The sequence below is a fragment of the Tigriopus californicus genome, chromosome 11, assembly GCF_007210705.1.
Source record: "Tigriopus californicus strain San Diego chromosome 11, Tcal_SD_v2.1, whole genome shotgun sequence".
Classification (NCBI taxonomy): domain Eukaryota; kingdom Metazoa; phylum Arthropoda; class Copepoda; order Harpacticoida; family Harpacticidae; genus Tigriopus; species Tigriopus californicus.
In genome coordinates this window covers 5374512-5394766 of record NC_081450.1, presented here as the reverse complement: position 1 = coordinate 5394766, position 20255 = coordinate 5374512, and the positions used below count along the sequence as shown (strand labels likewise).

At 43.9% G+C, this 20255-nt stretch overlaps 2 protein-coding genes across 4 annotated transcripts; one reads left to right on the top strand and one right to left on the bottom strand.

Annotated features, from left to right (window-relative positions):
• The first annotated feature begins 7733 nt into the window (after positions 1 to 7733).
• On the top strand, positions 7734 to 19534 carry LOC131890405 (transcription factor Maf-like). Its single transcript, XM_059239743.1, has 3 exons — positions 7734 to 9493; positions 15907 to 15964; positions 18355 to 19534. Exons 1-3 carry the CDS (start codon positions 8673 to 8675, stop codon positions 18694 to 18696), a joined length of 1221 nt encoding a protein of 406 aa, XP_059095726.1. The 5' UTR covers positions 7734 to 8672; the 3' UTR covers positions 18697 to 19534.
• Positions 14057 to 18145, bottom strand: LOC131890406 (uncharacterized). Of its 3 annotated transcripts, XM_059239746.1 has the most exons (4): positions 17880 to 18145; positions 16875 to 17085; positions 15567 to 16301; positions 14057 to 15078 (listed from the first exon to the last, which is right to left on the bottom strand). In XM_059239746.1, exons 1-3 carry the CDS (start codon positions 17898 to 17900, stop codon positions 15979 to 15981), a joined length of 555 nt encoding a protein of 184 aa, XP_059095729.1. In that variant the 5' UTR covers positions 17901 to 18145; the 3' UTR covers positions 14057 to 15078; positions 15567 to 15978. The 3 variants fall into 3 exon arrangements, with proteins under 3 accessions (XP_059095729.1, XP_059095727.1, XP_059095728.1); XM_059239744.1 differs by lacking the exons at positions 16875 to 17085; positions 17880 to 18145 and having other exon boundaries at positions 15567 to 15981; XM_059239745.1 differs by lacking the exons at positions 16875 to 17085; positions 17880 to 18145 and having other exon boundaries at positions 14057 to 15074; positions 15567 to 15981.
• Positions 19535 to 20255: the final 721 nt, after the last annotated feature.

Here is a 20255-nt window from a genome sequence, read left to right as displayed (position 1 = left end):
TGTCCCACTGTTCAGTTCCGTTTTATCTCTGGTAAAATTGCTCTCGGGATAGTAAAGAAAAAATGTTAAAAGGCGGGAGAACTTTGCTCTTCAATATCATGATTTCGATTATATCCATTTTTGAGGCCACTTGGAACAGTTTCACCAATGCAATGGAATTGAACACGCACATTTGACTTGCTATACCTAAACAAAAAGAAGATATGTTCTCACAAATATTTTGGTACCCATTTTAAACTTAGTCTCGTCTCTATGTGTGCAAGTACGATATCTTGATAATGTTCACCCAAGGAGGATCCTTTTTTTATCGACGACACAGATTGGGTTCATACCCGATCACGACAAAACCGAACCAGAGGGATCTAAGAGTCTCTAAAATGTTGGGACTAGTTGGCCTGGAACATCCCTTTCAAAAAGGGGCTCAGCGGACTGCTGAGAAAAATCGAGGAATCGACATCGGCATCCCTCACACTCGCATTGTTCTTTCGCTCTTATGGACGAAAGAAGTCCATGGGGTCGGTAGAGCTGCTCAATTGAGCGGACAGACAGGGTTCTGGGATCCAGGAGGGGGACCCATCCCTGATTTAATCACCGAGTTCATAGATCAGATTCTTCGTTCAGCGCTCCTCCGTCCCAAGAACAATTCACCCTTGATATCGGCTCCCGACTAAACATTGAAACTTCTGCAGACGGCTCATCATGGCTCGTTCATCGACTTCCATAAAATTGGTGATCAGTAAAAGGGGTTCATTTGCTTACATTCGAGCTATCCTTATGGATTTTGGGCAAATTCTATAGATGATTTGAAAACATCCGAGTTTGGATCAATGACCATGTACGTACTGTACGTACACACATAGGGCTTGCCCAAGCCCGTACTTGCACGTAAGTGCGTACACCATAAAGGTTCGATCTTCTCTCACCATGGACTTCCTGGGTCTATTCTCTCGGATATGCATATATCGATCCAGATCGAGTGGAGTGCCAAAAATTTCTTCCTCACAATCCATTTCTATCTCCAGTACACACCAAAGCCCCGTCAATGGGGAGAGAGCAAATAAGATAGAAAGAGAGAGCGTGGAAAAAATTCTTAATGGTCCACCGGACTCACTGCCAACCTTGATGTGGTAATGACTTTTTTCCGCCCATTGATTACAATCCTGATTGAAATGGGGCGACATCTCGCCAAAAGATTCCATGATTCCTGACAGCATTTCATCCATAACCTTCCCCAAAATGGCGCCTACCGTCTCGGTGTCAACAGAGTTTATCAACAGATTGAACAAGTGTGACCGATTTAGGAATAGGCCAGAAATGCCTGGATCTTTAAGAAGGTTTACAGTATGTGGTATACATCAAGGAAAGGGGTGATGATGTTGATCAATGAATTTTGAAGACGTCGGAGTAATGGTAATTGCATGTCTTGATTGCTCGAGCCGATTGTTAAGTGGGTGCGTAAAAGTCGTGAATCATTGAAATTCGACCCCCATCACGCTCCAGCTACAACAAGCAGTGGCAAATGGAATGAATTTTACCAAATCCTTGTGAGCGGGGTATTCACTTCAATAAATAGATATATTTCTAAGACTTGAAACGAGGAATTCGTCATGTTGGTACAAAGTGTTTGGATGGAAAGGTCTACAACTAGCGAACTATACGTCGAGCAATCATTTGAGGACACGTCGCCGTTCACCAATATCCGATCAGCGTTTAATTAAAGTTTGAGCCATTTTATGGCTCCAGACAAATCTGCAAGTTGGCACTTTTGTTTCGGCGAAATCCGAGACAATAATTTATGGCCTACTAGGCTCTTCGACTTTGTTGGAGAGAAAAATATTTCCACGGTGTACGGACTCTACCTATTAAGAAATTATCCATGGTCCATGCATGACTCATCAATCATCCTAACAGACATGCTGGCCTGTAATATAGGGTATGTAGTGGGTCCGGAATGGACGAAGAGGATCAAACCCGAATCACTAATTGAGAGGACCCCTCATTTGACCAAGAAAAGCTCTGTCCCCAAATCAGGGGTGACGTGTATGCTAATCTGTTCTCATCTGGGCTCCTATTCAAAAGCCCGAAAGAAATCATTGACACTTGCACAATAGGCTTAGTTTAAGGGCCTCTTAGCCCCCTCCTCCTCCCCCTCCTCCTTCTTTACCTCCGATGCCGTTCCTAAGGACGGACAGCTCGCATGAGCCCTTAAGCCCTGGAAAAGTGAGCAAGAAACGATTTCTCGGATTGGAAACCACCTTCTTCCTCCTCCTCCTCCTCCTCCTCCTCGGGTTGTTGCCTGCTATGTACGTGGCTGCATCGTGGGAATCCTACAGGCTTCAAGCTGAGCCAGCACCTCGTGTCAGCAGAAATAACTAGGGCCCTTCAGCTTGCGTACAATGTCCCCGAATTCAGCTGAATAGACAACCGTAGATGTGGCCAAGTTTTGAGAGGACTTTGCCATACAAGGTCTGTCCACAGTGTCCAGGTTGGGCGACGGGGGTGGGCGGGTTACTGGGTTCGGATCCCGTGCTCGCTTCCTCGGAGACGAGGATGGCATTGGCTGCCAGTGGCAAGACGGCAGAAGCAAAAGCAACAGATGGGAAAGTTTTTGGCAAGAAGGCCAGTGCTTACGTTGCACGGGGTCTGACGACATCATCGGGATCTTGGAAGAACTCCATTCCAGCCAGGATGCACTTGGCCACATATCCTTGCAGACTGATGGAGAAATGCACTAGCGGGAACAAGAGAACATTCGTCAACGTATTCAAAACCGGCTGAAAAATCCAGGTTGAGGGTAAAAGATCATTAGTTGTCATAATATGTAGAACTAATTTGAAACAAGTCTAGGTTATGTGTTATCCATGACATGGTTTGTTCATGGATCATTTGGTGTTTTAAAAGCGTTGTAAAAAAATGTCTTCAGAGTAGAGCTGTTGGGGAAGAGTGGCCATCATCAGTGGTGGGCATCGTTCAGGAAACAATTTACATCGATCATACGTTTCTTTTGTAGAAAAAAAATGTGAAAGCCAATGGCCAGTGGTTGATCGTTTACTTGGCCAAGGATTCTGGCATTATTTCAGGGTGTATGAGGTACTTATATATGTCTGATATTAGGCAATTGAAAGATCGATTACTGGTACTGATTTTCAAATTCATCCTTAAGCAACAATGAAAATGCTAAAAGGAAAACTAAAGCAAATGTTTATATGCCTATATCATGCAAAGTAACGGGTGTCAATTAGTTTATAAATCCTCAGAAAATAGAAATAACCACCTCCTAACCAATAGGGAAATATTTCGCGCCGTTAAAAAAATTGTTTCACCATCGATTTCGCACTCCCGTTTGATTATACGTACGTATGATATTAAAGACCATGCAAAGGATTTATTGCCTAAATGGACAATGCCATGCGATTTAAAGGCATCATATAACTATGTGTTTTATCCTTTATACGAGATACATTTTAAACTTAGATAATTCTACCATTTCAATCAATCTTGGCTAAGATTCTAGACTTTTGAGGACTTGTTCCACTTGAAACTTTCTCAATTTCTCATTTCATTCCTCTTGATCAAATATCCCCCGATGAGATTTAAGAGGAGTGGACCTATTGGATTCTCAAAGACTATTTTGAAGACCTCAACCCTGGCAGAGAGACACACACAAATAGATAATCCAAATGGAAAATGGTTTCTTTTTCAAAATGCAATCAAGTCAAGAGAGCAAAGCTCGACGCAGATCCATTGAAGCTCTCAATTGGGTACTTGTTCCGCCATTTCCAGATCTCACTAGGATCAGGAAATTACTCCTCAAAAATCTGTGATGAGCCGATGCAAGGGTGATGAGCTCACAAAGTCTCAAAAAAGTTTACTTCACAGGCCTTATGCCACACAAAAATGAAGTCAACAAGTGCTTTTTTAAGGCATTCGTCCGATTACTTTTCCCGCTCAAGGCAGGTCATGAGAAGTTTGTAAGCCCACCTGGCAGATCTGGGGGTATGAAGGAAGCCTGCCTTTAGCCCCCTAAAACAGATAATTAGGCAAATTTCTTGCCAACCAGTTTGCCCTCCAAAGCTTTAGCGTTCAATAAGGGAACCAACGATTATATGGAAAATATGTTCGCTATCCCTTCAGTCACCCTGTCCTAAATCCAAGTGGGACAAACGCGGCCAACCACGAAAATTCGATTTTTTTCAATCAAGCATGGTTGGTTGGGTCTACGAGGGCTCTTTTCTCTTTCTATCTTTTGCGATCTCACTTGTAGTGACGTGATTGGAATGCCAGGGTGCTAATTGGACCATTGGAAGACGCCAACTCTAAACAGCAGATATGGATCCTAAAGCCAGCGCCTTGGAGAAACCACACCACTCTGGCTCCTTTAAGCACGATACTAAATAAATGCATCTCATGATCCCTGTTCTAGTGAGCGCTAACGATTTCGAGTATTACCTTCCCTCCCGCTATGCAAATCATTGACAATTGTCGATTATGTGGAACTTGGCTGCCGTTAGAAGTCGCTCCCGTTTATGGGACTGGATTGGTTCAGCGTGATTGTTATCAGGGACGCACAGGGGACCCACAAGTAGATCATGTCCAGCATGGCGATTACAGGGTATCTCAACAGCCAAGCCACGTTTCGAAACCAAGACTGAAACGTCTCCATGGAAACTGCTGGATTTGGCATGTCAGGGTCATGTTTTTGTTATTATTGCTTTTGGGACTGGTCTGCGCTTTGATTTGATCACTTGATTTGTATGGTGCGTTAAGAAATGAGAAGGGAAAGCCAACCTTCTGAACACCCAGTGATGCTTCAATCCCAGCAATTACGCAAGCTAAGTCGAAAATGAATGAATGAGCTTCAAAGGCTCGAACGGATGGCGAGAGAGCTGTGTCAAAATATGAGAGCGGATTATGGCATTGGAAAAGGAGTTATTGGATATGTGTACATTAGACATTATCCCCGAAAAGTTCCATCGGTCACCATTCATGGTTTCCTCAAATCCTTTTTCCAATTACTAGCCACTCAATCCAGGGACGACGAACGAATGTTCCCGAGTGTGGAGTTGGGTGGGTGCTTGACTAATTTTTTTGATTGATAACGATGTCTAAACAATCTGACTTTTTCGTCTCCCTCTTTATTTCTTTACCAGTTATCAAAACGAGATTAAACAGCCGAGCCGAAGTGCATTGAAACATCAAACACCAGATTGGCCAAATGCATTCATTCCTCATTCCGCAGACAGCCTCAGCTTACATGCACTTGAACTGGATGCTTAGATCATTCATGGAGAGACAAATGAACCAAAGTTTTCTCGCTAATCGTGCATTTACACGACAAATGATTTGATAAACAATTCCGGAAATGTTAGACATTTGGGGACTAAAATACCTTGCATTTTCACCATGACTTTGCCTGAGGCTTCTTATATTTTTAAGATCAGCCATCCTGATTCACTTCGAAATGGTGACGACCAAGACTTCGGGCCATGGCCAAAACCATGGATTTACCCTTTTTCAATTAAATCATAAATGATATTGACTTGCATTAACGCATTGAAACCTTGGTTTCATTTTCGAATTGAATTCAAAAGCTTAATAAAAAAACAGACGCTAAGTTTTCTACACATACACATTGAAAACAATGCACTTAGTCTAACTTTCCCAAAATTGTTTGTCAAATTATGTGTCTACATATACCTCGTGTAAATGCACCCTAACGCCAAAGCCATATATGTTACTTTGGTCTTTTTCTTGCAAATAGTTATAACGCAGCTTTTTCAGAAAAGTTAGTAAAATAAAACAATGGAAAAGGTTTAGCCTGATAATTTTTCATTATGTGCAGCGGCTTTAAATTTTTTTTTTCTGGTACTAAGATTAGAGATTACCCTTACGCTCATTCTTGAATCAAATTCAACATGTGGATACTGTAACCACACGTTAAACATATTTTACCCATTTGGGCTACAATGAGTTTAGTAGGTTTGCATAAGCTCAAGCAGGTCCAAAGATGTTTTACTAGGAACATTGAGGATATGAGAGAGCTCTCGTAATGGGAGAGACTAAAAAAGTGGGGACTGTACAGTGTTCAGAGAAGGTACAAAAGGTATCTGATACTGTACGTCTTCAAAAGTATCCATGAGCTTTGTCCCAACCCAGGATTTAGGGTCAATTCTAGTGACCGTAGAGGCTTAATGTGCGTATTGAGAGCACCTTCAAGCCTTCGAGAATCCAGGCTAGTTCGAAAAATGAAGTCCAGGTCTCTTCTTTCTCGGGCTCTTTCATTGTTCAATTTGCTTCCTCCTATTGTCCGTAGGAAAAATGTAGGTGTTGATCCATTGGCATATATTAAGTCCGGGTGATTCCTGATCAACCCTACAATCAAAAGCTAGGCTGATCCGGCAGCTATAACTCGTTAGTGGATCAAATAATATATGAATGTAGTATAGCTAGATAAAAACTTGAAGAAGAGTCCATGTTATGCTACAGTGTTTTATGTGTATGTACTACGTAAGAAGTCCAAGAAAAGAAAGAAAAGAAATTAGGGTTCAGCCAAAACTTTTTCTAGACCTGGCTATTGATCGAAGGTAACCACTTATCGTGTATGGCATATTAATGTTGCCCGTTGAATGTAATGTCTAACCCTGGAATAAATTTGTTATCCAAGGAACATTGACGTATCAATTTTGCAAGTCATGGTCCACAATCCTCAAGCCTTTTGACCCGTGTTTTAAGTTACAATCTTTTTTCCCCTCCCGTGTTGCCAACAAATCCGAAGTACTTGTTGAGCTCGAAAAATGTGTCTTAAAATGTTTTTTTTTTCAGATTCAAACGTATCTTGTCTGTTCTCGTCATGATTTTAAAGAACGAACACAACCTTCGGTTGCACAGACAGCATTTTCAATTGGTCAGTCTTTGGCTGGTTCATAAACATATCCCTATTAGCGTCATTTCAGCCTCAGATCCTGAAGCACGCTGTCCACAATCCAAAGTTTGAATATTGCAATCCTTCATTGATATACGCGTCCATGACCTTCCCCATATATTTATATACCGAACCTGAAGTTGCACAACAGGATAAAAGTACAGTATGCACTTGACACATGGAGCACTCAATGCATTCGACTCAAATGAGAGATTCAAAACGTCCGAGTGAAGCCGAGAGAAGGTTGAATTTGCGAGGGATTAGTGAGTGGCTTGGATCTCTCTCTCGAGATGGTTGAGAGCTCAGAGACATTGGACAGACAGGATATTCCCCCTCAAAAATATACGGATGTATTATACCAACCCAACTCGACCTCAAAGTGCAACGTTGGCAAGAATTTTATTTCTTTGGCCGAATCTTGGTGATTTCCAATTCGCCACGTTCTCGTCTTCCTTCATCCCGGACAATGAAAGTGAGTGAGTGAACGGGGAGGGGAAACAAAGGAGAAATCAAGATCCCTGGAGATCAAAATGGATCAAGAAGAAGCCCCACGGAGTTTGTCGGTCATGTGGGCTTGCAATGACATTGCCAATGAGTGAAGTGCATTACTTGAACATTTTAGCCAATGGGCACCATTAAAACATACAGGAAAAACCTGTTTCGCATTGGTGCGTGCTGGCCACCAAAGGAGGCCCTGCCCCCTCAGGAGCGTTTAAGTTGCCGCCAATATCCGCCAATCACAGCCATTTAGCGGCATTTTAGAAAGCAGGCCTAGTACAGCTCTCGGCGAGACGCATCCTCAGTCCTCACCCACCGCTCCATTCCTTCGTTGGATGAATGGAAGAGAAACGAGCCAAGTGAAACTACCGTTTCATGCTGAGAGCAGAGAGAAAGCTTCCATTCTCTTTTTAGCGGAACTGTCGTCGTTTCTCGGACGGGAGATCCCTGGGCATTCAACGGTTCAGCTCAAGTCTCTCCCTTTTTCCTCGCGTTCGGTATCGCAGGTATCGTGCAATACGTTCAATTGTCGATGGGAGAAATGGAAAGGGTATGATTTCCACGAGTGGAAAAGAACGGCAGGTGAAATTTGGCTCGTGGATCATCTTTATGCTCATCCGGACCTAGGTGACCAAGACGTGAGTCCAATTGTTGTTATTGGGAGAGGTAGTGATGGTAATGGGCATTTGCACCCGGATGTGAGCAACTATCGCGGAGGTGACGGCTCTGAACCCGAACGAAGAACACGAGACGAAGACGGAGGAGGACGAGGAAGAGGAGGAGGAACTGGATCTCGGCCTCTCGGAGGACATCGCCCCAACTTGAAGAGATCACAACACACTCCATGCCTCGAGAGGTAGAGCAGGGGTAGGAGTAGTAGTAGTAGTAGTAGGAGGAGGAGGAGGAGTGGGAATGGCAGAGAGAAAGAGAGAGGAAGAGGACGGAAGACTCTTGGTCAGCAATAATATCTAGCGGTGGTACGGCTGCATCGGTTTTAGTCGACTTTGCAAACTCTTCCAATGGGGACGAGCCCTGCATAAGTGCTGGAACAACGTTAACATCTTCTAATAGTGCAAGTTCAAGCAAACTCAGCAAAGGCAAGGCTGAACCAAGAGAAGAAGGAGAATTCTTCGAAAAGCCTAGACAGCAAAAGCGAAATCATCCAGACCAGCAAAGCAAAGAAGGGAACGAACGAACAAGAAGAAGAAGAAGGCAAAGAAGAAGCACAAGTGACGAGTTAGTCAGCACAATCATGGCTGGTACTAACAACCCAAGTACTGCTACATCAACTGCTTCGTCTTCAAATTCTTCGAGTTCTGTAGCAACATCAGCAGTTGACGTGGGGGCCGTGGTTGCCCCCACGTCATCAAATTCTCAACAAATTCAACAACTCGGACCATTTCGAACACATGTGGGGGATGAAGAAGAGGTCTTGGTTGGGGCTCCTGGACTGGACAATGGGCACGGCCTTCAATTGGTTGGCGTCCACCACGAGGACGAGGATTCGCCTCGGGCCCGGTATAACCGATCCGCCGTGAATCCAGCCCTCTATCACCATAACCCGCACCATGGACAGAGCATTCATGCCTGCGACCCTTTGGGAGATCCCGATTACCAGGATGCATGTTTGGACCAACATCCCGTTCGGTTCCATCGAGATGAATACGCTCATCAATACAGTCCACAAAGTCGATCCAATGGGGATTGGCCTGGTCAGCACCTCGGCAATCAAATCCCTCAATGGATCGATGGGCGGGCGGGGGGCGTGTGGCATCCCCCGCCCGTACCCATGGGACCGGGTGGGACTGATCAGCGATTTGTGGTGGGCAATCAATCCCACATGAAATGGATGGAGCAAAGTCGACCCGGGAGTGCAATGAGCAATACGGGCAGTGGGAAAATGAAGGGCGTTGGCTCCCGTTCCTTGCTGTATGAGCCCATGGCCTCGGATTGCATCCCGGATGATCAACTAGCACAACTCTCCGTCAAAGAGCTCAATAAACGTGTTCAAAATCTTACTCGGGATGATATAGTCAAATTGAAACAACGCCGAAGAACTTTGAAGAACCGTGGGTAAGTGCTCTTCTTATCCACCAGTTATTTGTCCCAATCCAGTGTGCCTCGGAAGTTTCATTTGGTCCAAGACGCGTTTTATGAACTTTTTTTGACATGTTAAGCGAGTGCCATAAATTTCAAGTCCAGATGTCGTGCTCACCCAAGAGTCACAACTCAGAAAATGGACGATTACTTCTGCTCTGAAGCCACCAGATCTGCAGTGATTTTTGGAGTGGTCGTGCAAAGAGCGAGAGACAAAAAGGTCCTCTTCTTTGTCTCTTCTCGTACATTTTGAAGAGCTGAGGGAGGCTCCCCCTCGGTGGGTGTGAGAAATCCCTGCCGACCCGCAGGAAACGCCCGTTGCAAATCGAGATATGATTTTTCAATCCCACACATTTTGGAAAACGAGAGATGGATCAAGGGCAAGCTGGTTGGAAAGGGGATTGAGAGAGCAGATATCGATGGAAATTGGTGTGCTGAGCAGCTCGCGGGGAAATAACCCTCGATTGTTGAAGTCCATAACAATTTTGATCCAAAGTGAACATCATTGCATTTGCTCTTCATATCTGGGCATACTGTAGTATTACAACTCAAACGTACAATCTTGAGCATCCTGTTTAGTATCTTATTCGCGATTCACTTCAAAAGGTCTTTTTTGTCTCTTGTTTTTGAAGTCATGGCTATTTTTAGACATGGTTTCTCAGATCGGAATCCAACCAGTGTAATCGTTTGACCCATGTTTGTTCATTTCTGGCTCTTGTTCCAATTTGGCACAATCGTGGATAGTCTATTCAATTGAATTGCACAAAAATCCGCCTTTTCGGACAAATAGGAAATAACCCCCTGATCAAGAGACATCCCCCAATTTTATCCCATGTCCATAGAGCGCACCAAAGCAAATCCAGAAGACATTCAAATAGAACCTCGGCTCGCTCCATAACGTAATTGATCCCATATTTCAAAAATCTCACAGACCATTGAGCAATGAATGCGGGTCCATTCTCGAAGGACCGTAATTAAAGCAGACTGCGACTTCTTCTGGTTCGACTTTCGTTTCTTTTTGGTCGGACTAGTATTGATTTCCTTCGAGGGGTTTTATTCTGAGGAAGACCTTGCAGTGCACAGCACTTTGTGGTCCAAAGGGGATCGTTGGAGAACATATTTTGGCAACTTGCCATCACTAACAACAATTGCCCTGGTTGGAAGGCTCCATTAGCTCGAGCAAAGGAACGCTCCTTCCTGAGAACGATCAACATTGTAGTTGTTCACGATCGGGTAAAAAGCTAACTTGAGCCCGATCAGAACCCGGTTGTCACCTTCGATAAACCATGCTCCCTCCGTAAAAGGAGATGGATCGGGCGAGACTCGCAACCAATTAGCTTGACCGTCTTGATTAGGAGATAAAAGTGTCCCGAAGGGCGTCAGGAGTGATCCATCCCTCGCTTGAGCGACGAGCAGTGATGCTCAATCGGACACAGAAGGGTTGATCCACTCTCGCTCAGCGTGTAGACATTGATGAACGAACCCGCCAAGATCGAGCGAAGGAGCATACAACATGTTCTTGGCAGTGTTTTTTGATAGCTCCATGTTGGCCAGTTTGCGAGACAATATCGCATTTTGAGATCATTAAGTGAGCAAAAGACCCACGGATCCCCCATTCCAACGGACTGGTGAACTGCCCACTACTGAACGTATGTATGTGCGTGTACTACTGAGAACCGCTCCATATCCCTGTCTTTTCAAGGGACTGGGGCTTCTTAGTACGATGGACTGGAAAGTTTGGAGCATTTAAAATTGTCCATTTTATGCTTTGCGCGTGGCGTGGCTCAGGACCATTCCATGATTTTGAAATTTCGTCACTTGACAATGAATTATCTGTCTTCAATTTTTAATATAGCCATGAAAGTGTCATATACTGGCTCCAAAGACGAAAGGGATTTGGAAAAGTAAGTGTGGTCCCAAAACAAAATGACACAAGTGGTGGTCATTTTTAGATTGCAAGGGCTGCATTCATTTCCCTTCAAGTTGCAAACCCAAATGAGTAGTGATGCTTAAGAGTTACGGTAAAAATGAGCGCAATTCAATGATTTGAGATTTGTTATGTCCCAACGTGTGCACCTGAATGAGTTTCAGCCGACTTATTTACACTGATTTATGATTGGAAGTCACGATTTGCCTAATGGGCTTTCAGTCCAGGGTTTTTGTTGTCGCTAAACTGACTTCCTTCAATACACGAAAGCAGCGGTTGTGGGTCTATAAAGTGGCCGCATATAAAAGCTGATCATTGGGATGATGTGGGAATAGATCCGCCGGGTTCAATCTTGGGACTCGTGTACTATTTGCAAGGCGATCGGACGCCCGGCATTAAGGATATTGCAGATAAGTTTGGGATTTATTGAAAGGTTTGACTTTCCTTAATGGCGGAATCCGCCGACCCTATCTTTGAACGGAATCATTGGTCAGTCAGGAAATTTACGATTTCCTCCCGAAAATCGACTATCATCCGCATTATCCCTTCGCCAAAGTTGGAAGGTATCTTTTGTCGAATAAATATCCGCGATGGTTAGGGGTTGAATTCATCCAGACGTGATTTCTCGCCATCCACCAAAGACCACTTGAGTTCACACAGCACAATAAAGGCAGCATCATTATTATCATCAGCATTCATGAGGGCTGCCCCACAATTTCTCGAATAACCCAGAGGGCAACAAGGGGAAGGGGGGACGGGGGGGACGGCATCGCCGAAATCTGAATTACAATACAAGAGCTGATGAAACGTGCTCAAGTAGCCTTTCTTTCGGAGTCCGTCACAAAAGAGTATTGGAAAGCCCTCAGGACAATCGCAATGAGCATCCAAATCCCACCAAGACCGACTTCAGATATTGGGAACTCCTCCCGTTCATTCTGCTCACAGAAATAGTCAGGTAAACTATGACTGGGCATCCCTTGAACCAAACTCTATGACCGCTCTTCTACACCAATCTACCACCCACAAACGACAGATTTTTGGACAACTCAAGGCTTTGAGTCAACTGACCAATGGAGCAAGCAAGGGACATCTCATGTTCCATCTTTTATCTCTGTTACAAAAACAGATCGTAGAATAGAAGTAAGCTCGCGCCAGGAGGGAGGCGAGGGAAAGATCGAACGTGATTCGGAATACAGGCTCCCCCCCATCCCTCCCATCTTGGGCTGTTTCACTGCATACGCGTACACTTGAGTACATAGTACGGGAGAGCGTTTAGCCCCGAGAGTTCTTTGTCGATTTGAGAATCCAGATGGTGGAGATTGCGCATGTTCGCTCATTCAAGAGTTCGTTTCACTCCAGTGTGTACGCACCTACTATGTGTCTAGTACTTGCGATCCATCCCTGCCTTGCCAAGTGTCGATGAACCAAAAGGAACAATCGTGTTCCTGACATTTTTATTTGAGGAAACCACACATGTGATCATGTACCATTCGTAGATTTCGTCGTCGATGTGAAACTGGTGGAAAAAGGATGGCATTGAAGGGACTTTCAAGACTTGTGGGGCTTCTCGGGTTTTCGCCCTTGCGAAGTGCCAAAGTAATGTCATCGAAGCTCGCGATGGCAGTCTCTGTCAGAATAATATATAAATATGGTAGAAATGTTCACATAAAAAATCCAATGCCCTATTGCACGGGATTGGGAGGGTTGGTCGGATATCCTCTTTCATTTGTCAGCCACCAAATCAAGCGTAACTAAAAAGTTTGTGTCCCTTTGTGAAGAAAAGAGAGCGGTTCCAAAACTAGTAGAAGAGATATCTCAGACAGTACAGACTCTCGGTCGCTTTTCAGGCAGAGTTAGACACAAATATGTATCTCTACTATCGAAGGTGGTGATTTTGAAGGTGATCAGTTACAAATATGTATTGAATATCTAAATGGATCGCTTTTACCTTATTATTCTGGTTCCCCCGTTGTTTCACACCGTTATCTGGAGCTTGATTTCAGCCCAATCCAGCGCAATTTCAAGTATCCCAGATGATTTATCATTTGGGATTCCCTTCAAGTCTTTGGACCCCTGAAAGAAGGTTAATAGAGCTCCGCCCAGAAGAGAGAGGGCAATGAATCAAGCCACCTAGGGTCATACCATCCCATAGTCCATCCCTTAGAATCCAGGTTCTATTGTATGACCGCAAGGCTTGGGTTCGCAGGCCAGCAATTGAAATGGGTAATCCATTTGTCCCATTGTTTTCGAAACAATCTCTCGCATCTTAGGAAACGGATTCTGGAGAATTGTGAAGACCCTCCAGCTGAGCAAAAAAGGTTTGCCTTATAGCTGTGGGCTAGATTTGAAAAATCTCTTCAAGTGGTTGACTGTTCCGTCTTGATCCAATGTGGAACACTCAGAAGGCAACGCCGTGTTTCTCGCAGTTCTTTCCAACAGAAGGATGATGTGGGTAGGAGGGGAGGAAATTTCTGATTTTACGCCTCATTGCGCTTTTGATGAGACGTTACAAGAGATTCGGGTGGTTTTGAAGTGGAACAGGAAACCTAGGAACACGTTGCCACATGATCACAACCCTAATCAAGTTTGAACTCAAGGTAGCATACACTATTGATTAACAAGGGAGCGTTTATTTCATTAGTTCCTGCTCACTGTCCATAATATTCGTTGTCATTAGATATTTCAAATATGTAGTCCGATGTGGTAGCGTCTCTCGATCTTTCCGCAGACAAATTGACAGGTTCCAGTTCACAGGGCTGTTTAGGACTTTTGGATCGGATGCATGCGTAACAAAAACAGATCAATAAAAGAATCAAAACCCCAACAAAAGTCCCTCCATAAAGCAATGGAACAAGAAGGTGGTTGCTCTTGGTCGTCTTAGATAGACACGCTTCAATGTCGGTGCTGTTGGCCCACTTCATTTTGACAATTTGTATTTTAGAGGATGTTTTCATTTTTATCCATTTCAATTTTTCTTGAATATCTTGGAATCCCAGGCTGTCTTGAAATGGTGGCCAAGTGATTTTCACACTACTATGGTCCGTAAGCACGAAAAAACGGGTCTGTTTTTCGTGAAGGATCACGAACGACTCATCATCAAATCGGATGGTGGTTTGATCACCCATCGTACAAAACAATATAGAAGCAAACCCTTTTTTTCGAAACTTAATTTTCAAATCGATCTCGTCTCCGACAATTTCAGTGACCTCAAAATAGTCTTCAAATGGAGTGACTTTTGTGGATTTGGCCTCAAGCGATGGGAAAACTTTCCTTTGCATCAGGCATTCTCCAATTTCTGTAAACCCTAAAGCCCTAAATGAGGCAAATGCTTTTTTGATTAATTCCAAGCCTTTTGCGTCAACAAATTCGGCTTGGGGGACACTTTCCACGGAGCAATTCTGAAACCCATTGGGTGAAGAAGAACCAATACACGTGGCATTAGATTTAAAGGCCATGATGCAATCGGGGATGCTTTTAGTGTCCGACGTTGAAATATAGTCGTTACTTTTCTTGGTCTTGAGGATTTGGCAGTTTTGTCGTTTTAAATCCATCCATGAAATGGGAGTCTCATTCATGGTGCAAAACTGCAACTGCGACTCGTTTGAAGAATTCGACTTGATACAAAAAGGACTGACTTTTAACGAGAAGAAATCAGTCCGGAGACGGCAAGAAATTGGTTGCTCTTGAATGACCTCCAAAAAAATGTAAATTAGTTTTTCGGCATCATTAATCATTAACATTTGGGCTTTCATTTGCGTCATCAGGTTATTACTACATATGACGACGTTTTTTTTTTCATTTCATGCGCCAAAATCGTAATATAATTTTTTGGAAATCTTTTGATTGAACATGTTACGTCTTGGCTGATTGGTAGTAATTTACACTTCGTAAGGAATATTCCCGGCCAGAAAATAGGACCAGAGAATTGATTTTCGGACGAAAATAGATCAAACCAAATTCAAATAAAGTTGAAGGAGCATGATTGGATTCATCCCCTTTCTTTCGAATTTGGTGTGGATGAATCAACGCAAAGGTTAGATGCGCTTGAAAATTTCCCAGATTTTAGATTGGAGCATGATCAAACCCCAATAACTTTTTCCCGGTGTCTCCGGACTGTTCTACCATTGGCGAGGCGCTCCTGATGGTTTGGATTGTTTTCTGAGGATGTTTCGTCACTGACCTTAGTCATCAATGTGCATGATTCAATGGCTTTTGAATGACTGCCTGGAGTGGTTTTATCCCACTTATTACACGTTTTCGAACATTGAAAATCAGGTGATACACTGTTTTGAGCGGAAATTGTCTCAAAAAACAGGGCAAGTCCGAACAGCCAAACCAACAATCTCATCGTCCCGAACTTGAACTGACAATCTAAAGGCTAGGTTTCTTCATGATGATACGCAGTATCTGTCGCGGCGCATTTCCTGTTTTATTCATGTTTTCTCTTTGCTTCTAATTTCAGATATGCCATGAATTGTCGTTTACGGCGACAGATGCACAAAGAAGGGCTGGAGAGTCAGGTAAGGCCGCATGATTACGCTTCCACCGTCTCATTGGGCGGGAGTCGAACCCGATTCAGGGCCTTGATGTCTTCTCGGACCTTTTGCAATTCATTCACCTCCTTCAGGACATCTTCACTCGTTTTCCGCTTGGAGTTTTCGAGGATTTCCTCCAGATTCTCGTCCAGTTCCTCCTCTAGATCCCCGTAGTTGTCCACCAGGGTCACCACGCTATCGTCTTCAGCGTCTGTTTCGGAGTTGACCAGCCTCGTGGTGGACATGATCTCGCATTGTTCCCAGCCCAAGGTGTTGGTTCGGCAAACCCAATTCCAGTCCACCAATGAGTTCAAATAGCATCCTGAAATCAGATGAGAACACTGTGTTGTCAAACGGAAATCCCCTCAAAGGAACCAGATTTTCACGCCTATTGCTCTTGTTCCCTGGCTGTTCCCTTGGCTTTGAGGGGTGATTGTAGCTCACCCAAGGAACACGTGCCTTGTCACGTGACCTCGCGAGAGATTGGCCCTAATTAACCAAAGAGAGAACGAGAAAAGCCTCGGAAAAGGGAGAAAAGTGGACAAAGTGAGCTAGATATGAGGATGGCACTACTAGTACGTACTCCTTGTGGAGCATCTGAGTGCTCGTAGAAGTGTGTGGGTGAGTGAGTTACTAAGAAGTAAGTAGGGGGATGTACAAGTGGGTTGGAAGTCAATTGTGTAAGGAGAAGGAAAGATAGATAGATATACCCCTCCATCTCAATCGTCCTTACAAGGAAATGGCGCGTTTCTTTTGAGGTTCGTGTCAAAACAGATTCGCCCGTAAAAGGGATGAGGGCTGTTCCAGGAGACAAAAGATGTTTGCTCCAAGTACATAGTAGGGAATGAGATCGAAACACCTTCACATGTTTGAACATATAGACACGCACACATACCTGGATTGAAGACCCACGGGAAGCAGGAGTACTGAGCTCTTTGGTTGTCTTTCATCACCATAATATCTCCCTCGGGCATGGAAGCCAAATCCGTTTGTCGACCCTCTTTGGTAGAAAAGGTAGAGGAGGAGGAAGATGGGAGGAAGAATCCATTGACAGTGAGGGTCTGACTGAGAACCACAGCCAAGAGGATGGTCAGCACCTGGGTCATCTGGAATCAAATAATCGTCAGCAACATCTCCGGATACGTCAAACATAACTTGTCAATATGACGAGATGCCGAGATGGATGAGCGCATTTAAATCAAGAGGCTTGTTTTTATTCCCCTCCATCGATCGAGAAGGAACTGACTGGTCATGGCTTTGAATGTATGGCTTCTTCTTTTCCGATCCAGCATGCGGCCCAGATTGGCTGGCTTTTTTTCTCATCTTCGATCTTCTGTCACCTTTGGACTTGATCCTCTACCATCTTTTCCAGTCTTTTTCCCTACCATTCACCCACTGTCTCTCTTTCTGTGTCTCTCATCGGAGCAAGAAGATCCCGATCAGAACGGACGATAGGTTCTTTGCTTGCTCGTGGAATCTCGTCCGATCGGGGAGAAACAGGCTGGATGGTCAATCAATTTGTCAGTGTCAAGTTTCTTCCCTGGTTGGCTTCATCTTTCAAAATGGCACAAACAGAGCACTCCGTCTTGTCATCGCAAGCATCCCTGCATTATTGTATAAAGCTGATACGTGATGTGCTCAAAACGATGAAACAACACCTTTTTCCTGCGCAATCATCCCAAAGCGAGCCAATCGCATCATATTCCAAACAAATCGTGGCCAAGATCCTGTCATAACATTCCACAGTACAGATATCCCCACAATCACCCCAATCGTTAAAAGTGCGATTGTTCAACGGGATCGTTGTTCTCTCTCTCTCTCTGTGTGTATCTCTCTCTCTCACACACACACACACATACAAAAGGTCCTTTGAGGGTCAAAGGAAAAAGGCACTAATTACAGATTTGGATTCGAGGGCCATGAAAAGTTCCGCTATTAGCCTTAATGAATCCCAGAACGCGGGGAGAGTAAATGGAGAGTTTGGTGGGGGAAGGTGGAGCCGATTTGGGCTGCTGGCCCATGGACAATGAGCGAGTGAAGAACGAATGGAGGTCTGGAAACAAGGAACTGGGGATGTCTTGGCAATGAACCAAAAATCGCCAACAATTCGTCTTTTCTTACTCCTCGTACGTGTTATCGATCGCCCGATGCACAGATTCGTTTGTCTTCGGGTTTGCATCGTTTTTTGAGGGGGTTGGGTGAGAAGGAAGGGGACAATGGGACTGTTCGGGCGCTCGTGCGGAATGATTGAAGGGTGTCGGTCGGCCCTTGCCCACGTACCACTACATAAATTTATTAATATACACTATCTCACTCACCTTCGCAGCCACAATATAATCTTCGCACGATCCAAAAATGCTTGGTTTCTTTTCCAGCTGAACGATATGAGGGACAGATTCTACAACGCCTTGAAGGAGAGGGACGCCGTCATCAAAGAGCGAGATTATCTCCGCAACCAGCTCAACCAATTGGAGAAGCTCCAAGCCTCGGGTGGCTTGGTGGGTCCAACCACCTCGAATAATGGTGGCAGCAACCATCATGACACGCTCCAATTGTCATTAGCCCATTCCTCCCACCATCCTGGTCACCACCATGCCGGTCAGCTCGATCTCTCTCTTAATGGGAACGATGGCAGTCATAACTACAAGCGGAGTCCCAATACCTATGGGTCATTGGTTGCCATCCACCATCAAGAGACTGCCAAGCTCATGAGGTAGACAGTTGGCCGGCTCTTGGCCCCTTCTTAAAGCCAGCGGGTCAAGGGTAGACAGAAAATGACTCTACCACTCAACTTGGCCAAGCTAAAATCTGCCTCTCTCTCTCGTTACATTTGGCTTTACTTTCAACTTGATCGCCCAAGAAAGCGAATACTGCTTCTTATACCCTACCTGAATAGCATTTTTTCCAAACAATATCAACTTGGTATTGCATCCTTCAGAGGTGCTGGAACGTACTGAAAAATGTTACGATAAAGCATAGTTTGTTCAGTCATCAAGTCGACACAAGAACATAGGCCAGAACGACTTGCAGCTCTACTGATCCCAAATGATAAGATATATACCACAAGTTCAACTCATGTGTCTGTCTCTTCCATATATTAGTAATTTACATTGTCGAAAACTACTCTACCCATACTCGACTACTACAAGGTAACGCCTCCCTGACCTGAACTGAAGCAGTTTTCCCCCCGTTCTGACAGGTTGCGTGAATCTTTGACAAAACGTTTCCATGTTTCGCTCAAACAAATAAACCCACTTCCGCAAAAAATACCAACGAAATATCCACAAAACAAATAAGTTAAAAGTTTAGTCAGCCAAAATCCCTCCTACTAGTCTATTCTGTTGTCGTCAAGTGAGCGTGAGTGATTGTGGCTACAAGGTACTCTTTCTTTCTTCTCATGTGTTACAATTGTATTTATTATGAGCCTCATGATAAAAACCCGAGCATGACAGACTCCCAATTGTGACATAGATAAACGAATCTCGCTGGATCCTAGCACATGCATTTTTGTTGATTATCAAAGCTTTAATGCAGAAATAAACCCGTTCTAGATTACATACTTAGCATTTGGTTTAGATAATGATCAATAAAAAGGGTTAGAATTGATCTTTGTTGAAAATTGAGGACCCTCTATTTTCTATTGACTATAAACAAGGATTGGTCATGAAAAGCTAAAAACCTGAACTTGGAAAATATAAATGTAATCAGAATATCGGCATGAACGAAAAAACAAGATAATCATACCCCATCATTTTGAGCAACTCGTGAAAATGATCGTTTATTATCTGTTTTCCTCTGAAAGTTTAGTCGAGAGGTATGACCTAAAATATGGTTGAACTCACTGTCAAGTAGATTTACTTGGGAATTTTGCCAGCTTAAATCCCAACCCGTACATCGGTTTTTCAAATACGTCATTCAAAATGAGTGGATGGCAAACACCAAAACTAGACTGCATGTAAATAGAGGCTGGAAATAACAGCAATAGCTTGATTTGACATTTAAAGGCAAAGCTCGATAGCCATGGTAATTTTCAATCCTAAAACAATGGTCAAGGAAACAACCAAAATATAATTTCTTGACGAATATCTTTATGTGGTATCCTTTTGCAAACCTTTGTAGCCTCCAAACTACATGACAAAATGTATAACTGTACAAAAGCAAGAGGCGCAAAAGGCAAGCATATCTGATCTGAATGGCAGAAAACAGAGTTTTGTCTCTCAACGGTTATTTTGAAATTGAGGTTATTTCTAGCTACTTCTTTATAAGTTAATAGTAA

Excerpts from the sequence above, each read along its gene's own strand:
- LOC131890405 (XM_059239743.1), top strand. The coding sequence starts at position 8,673 with ATGGCTGGTACTAACAACCCAAGTACTGCTACATCAACTGCTTCGTCT. Across the intron at positions 9,494-15,906 it reads AGAACTTTGAAGAACCGTGG|ATATGCCATGAATTGTCGTT; the intron begins GTAAGTGCTCTT and ends TTCTAATTTCAG. Across the intron at positions 15,965-18,354 it reads AAGAAGGGCTGGAGAGTCAG|CTGAACGATATGAGGGACAG; the intron begins GTAAGGCCGCAT and ends TTTCTTTTCCAG.
- LOC131890406 (XM_059239744.1), bottom strand. The coding sequence starts at position 15,792 with ATGAGATTGTTGGTTTGGCTGTTCGGACTTGCCCTGTTTTTTGAGACA. Across the intron at positions 15,079-15,566 it reads TCAGGAGCGCCTCGCCAATG|TCAGTCCTTTTTGTATCAAG; the intron begins GTAGAACAGTCC and ends TCTCGTTAAAAG.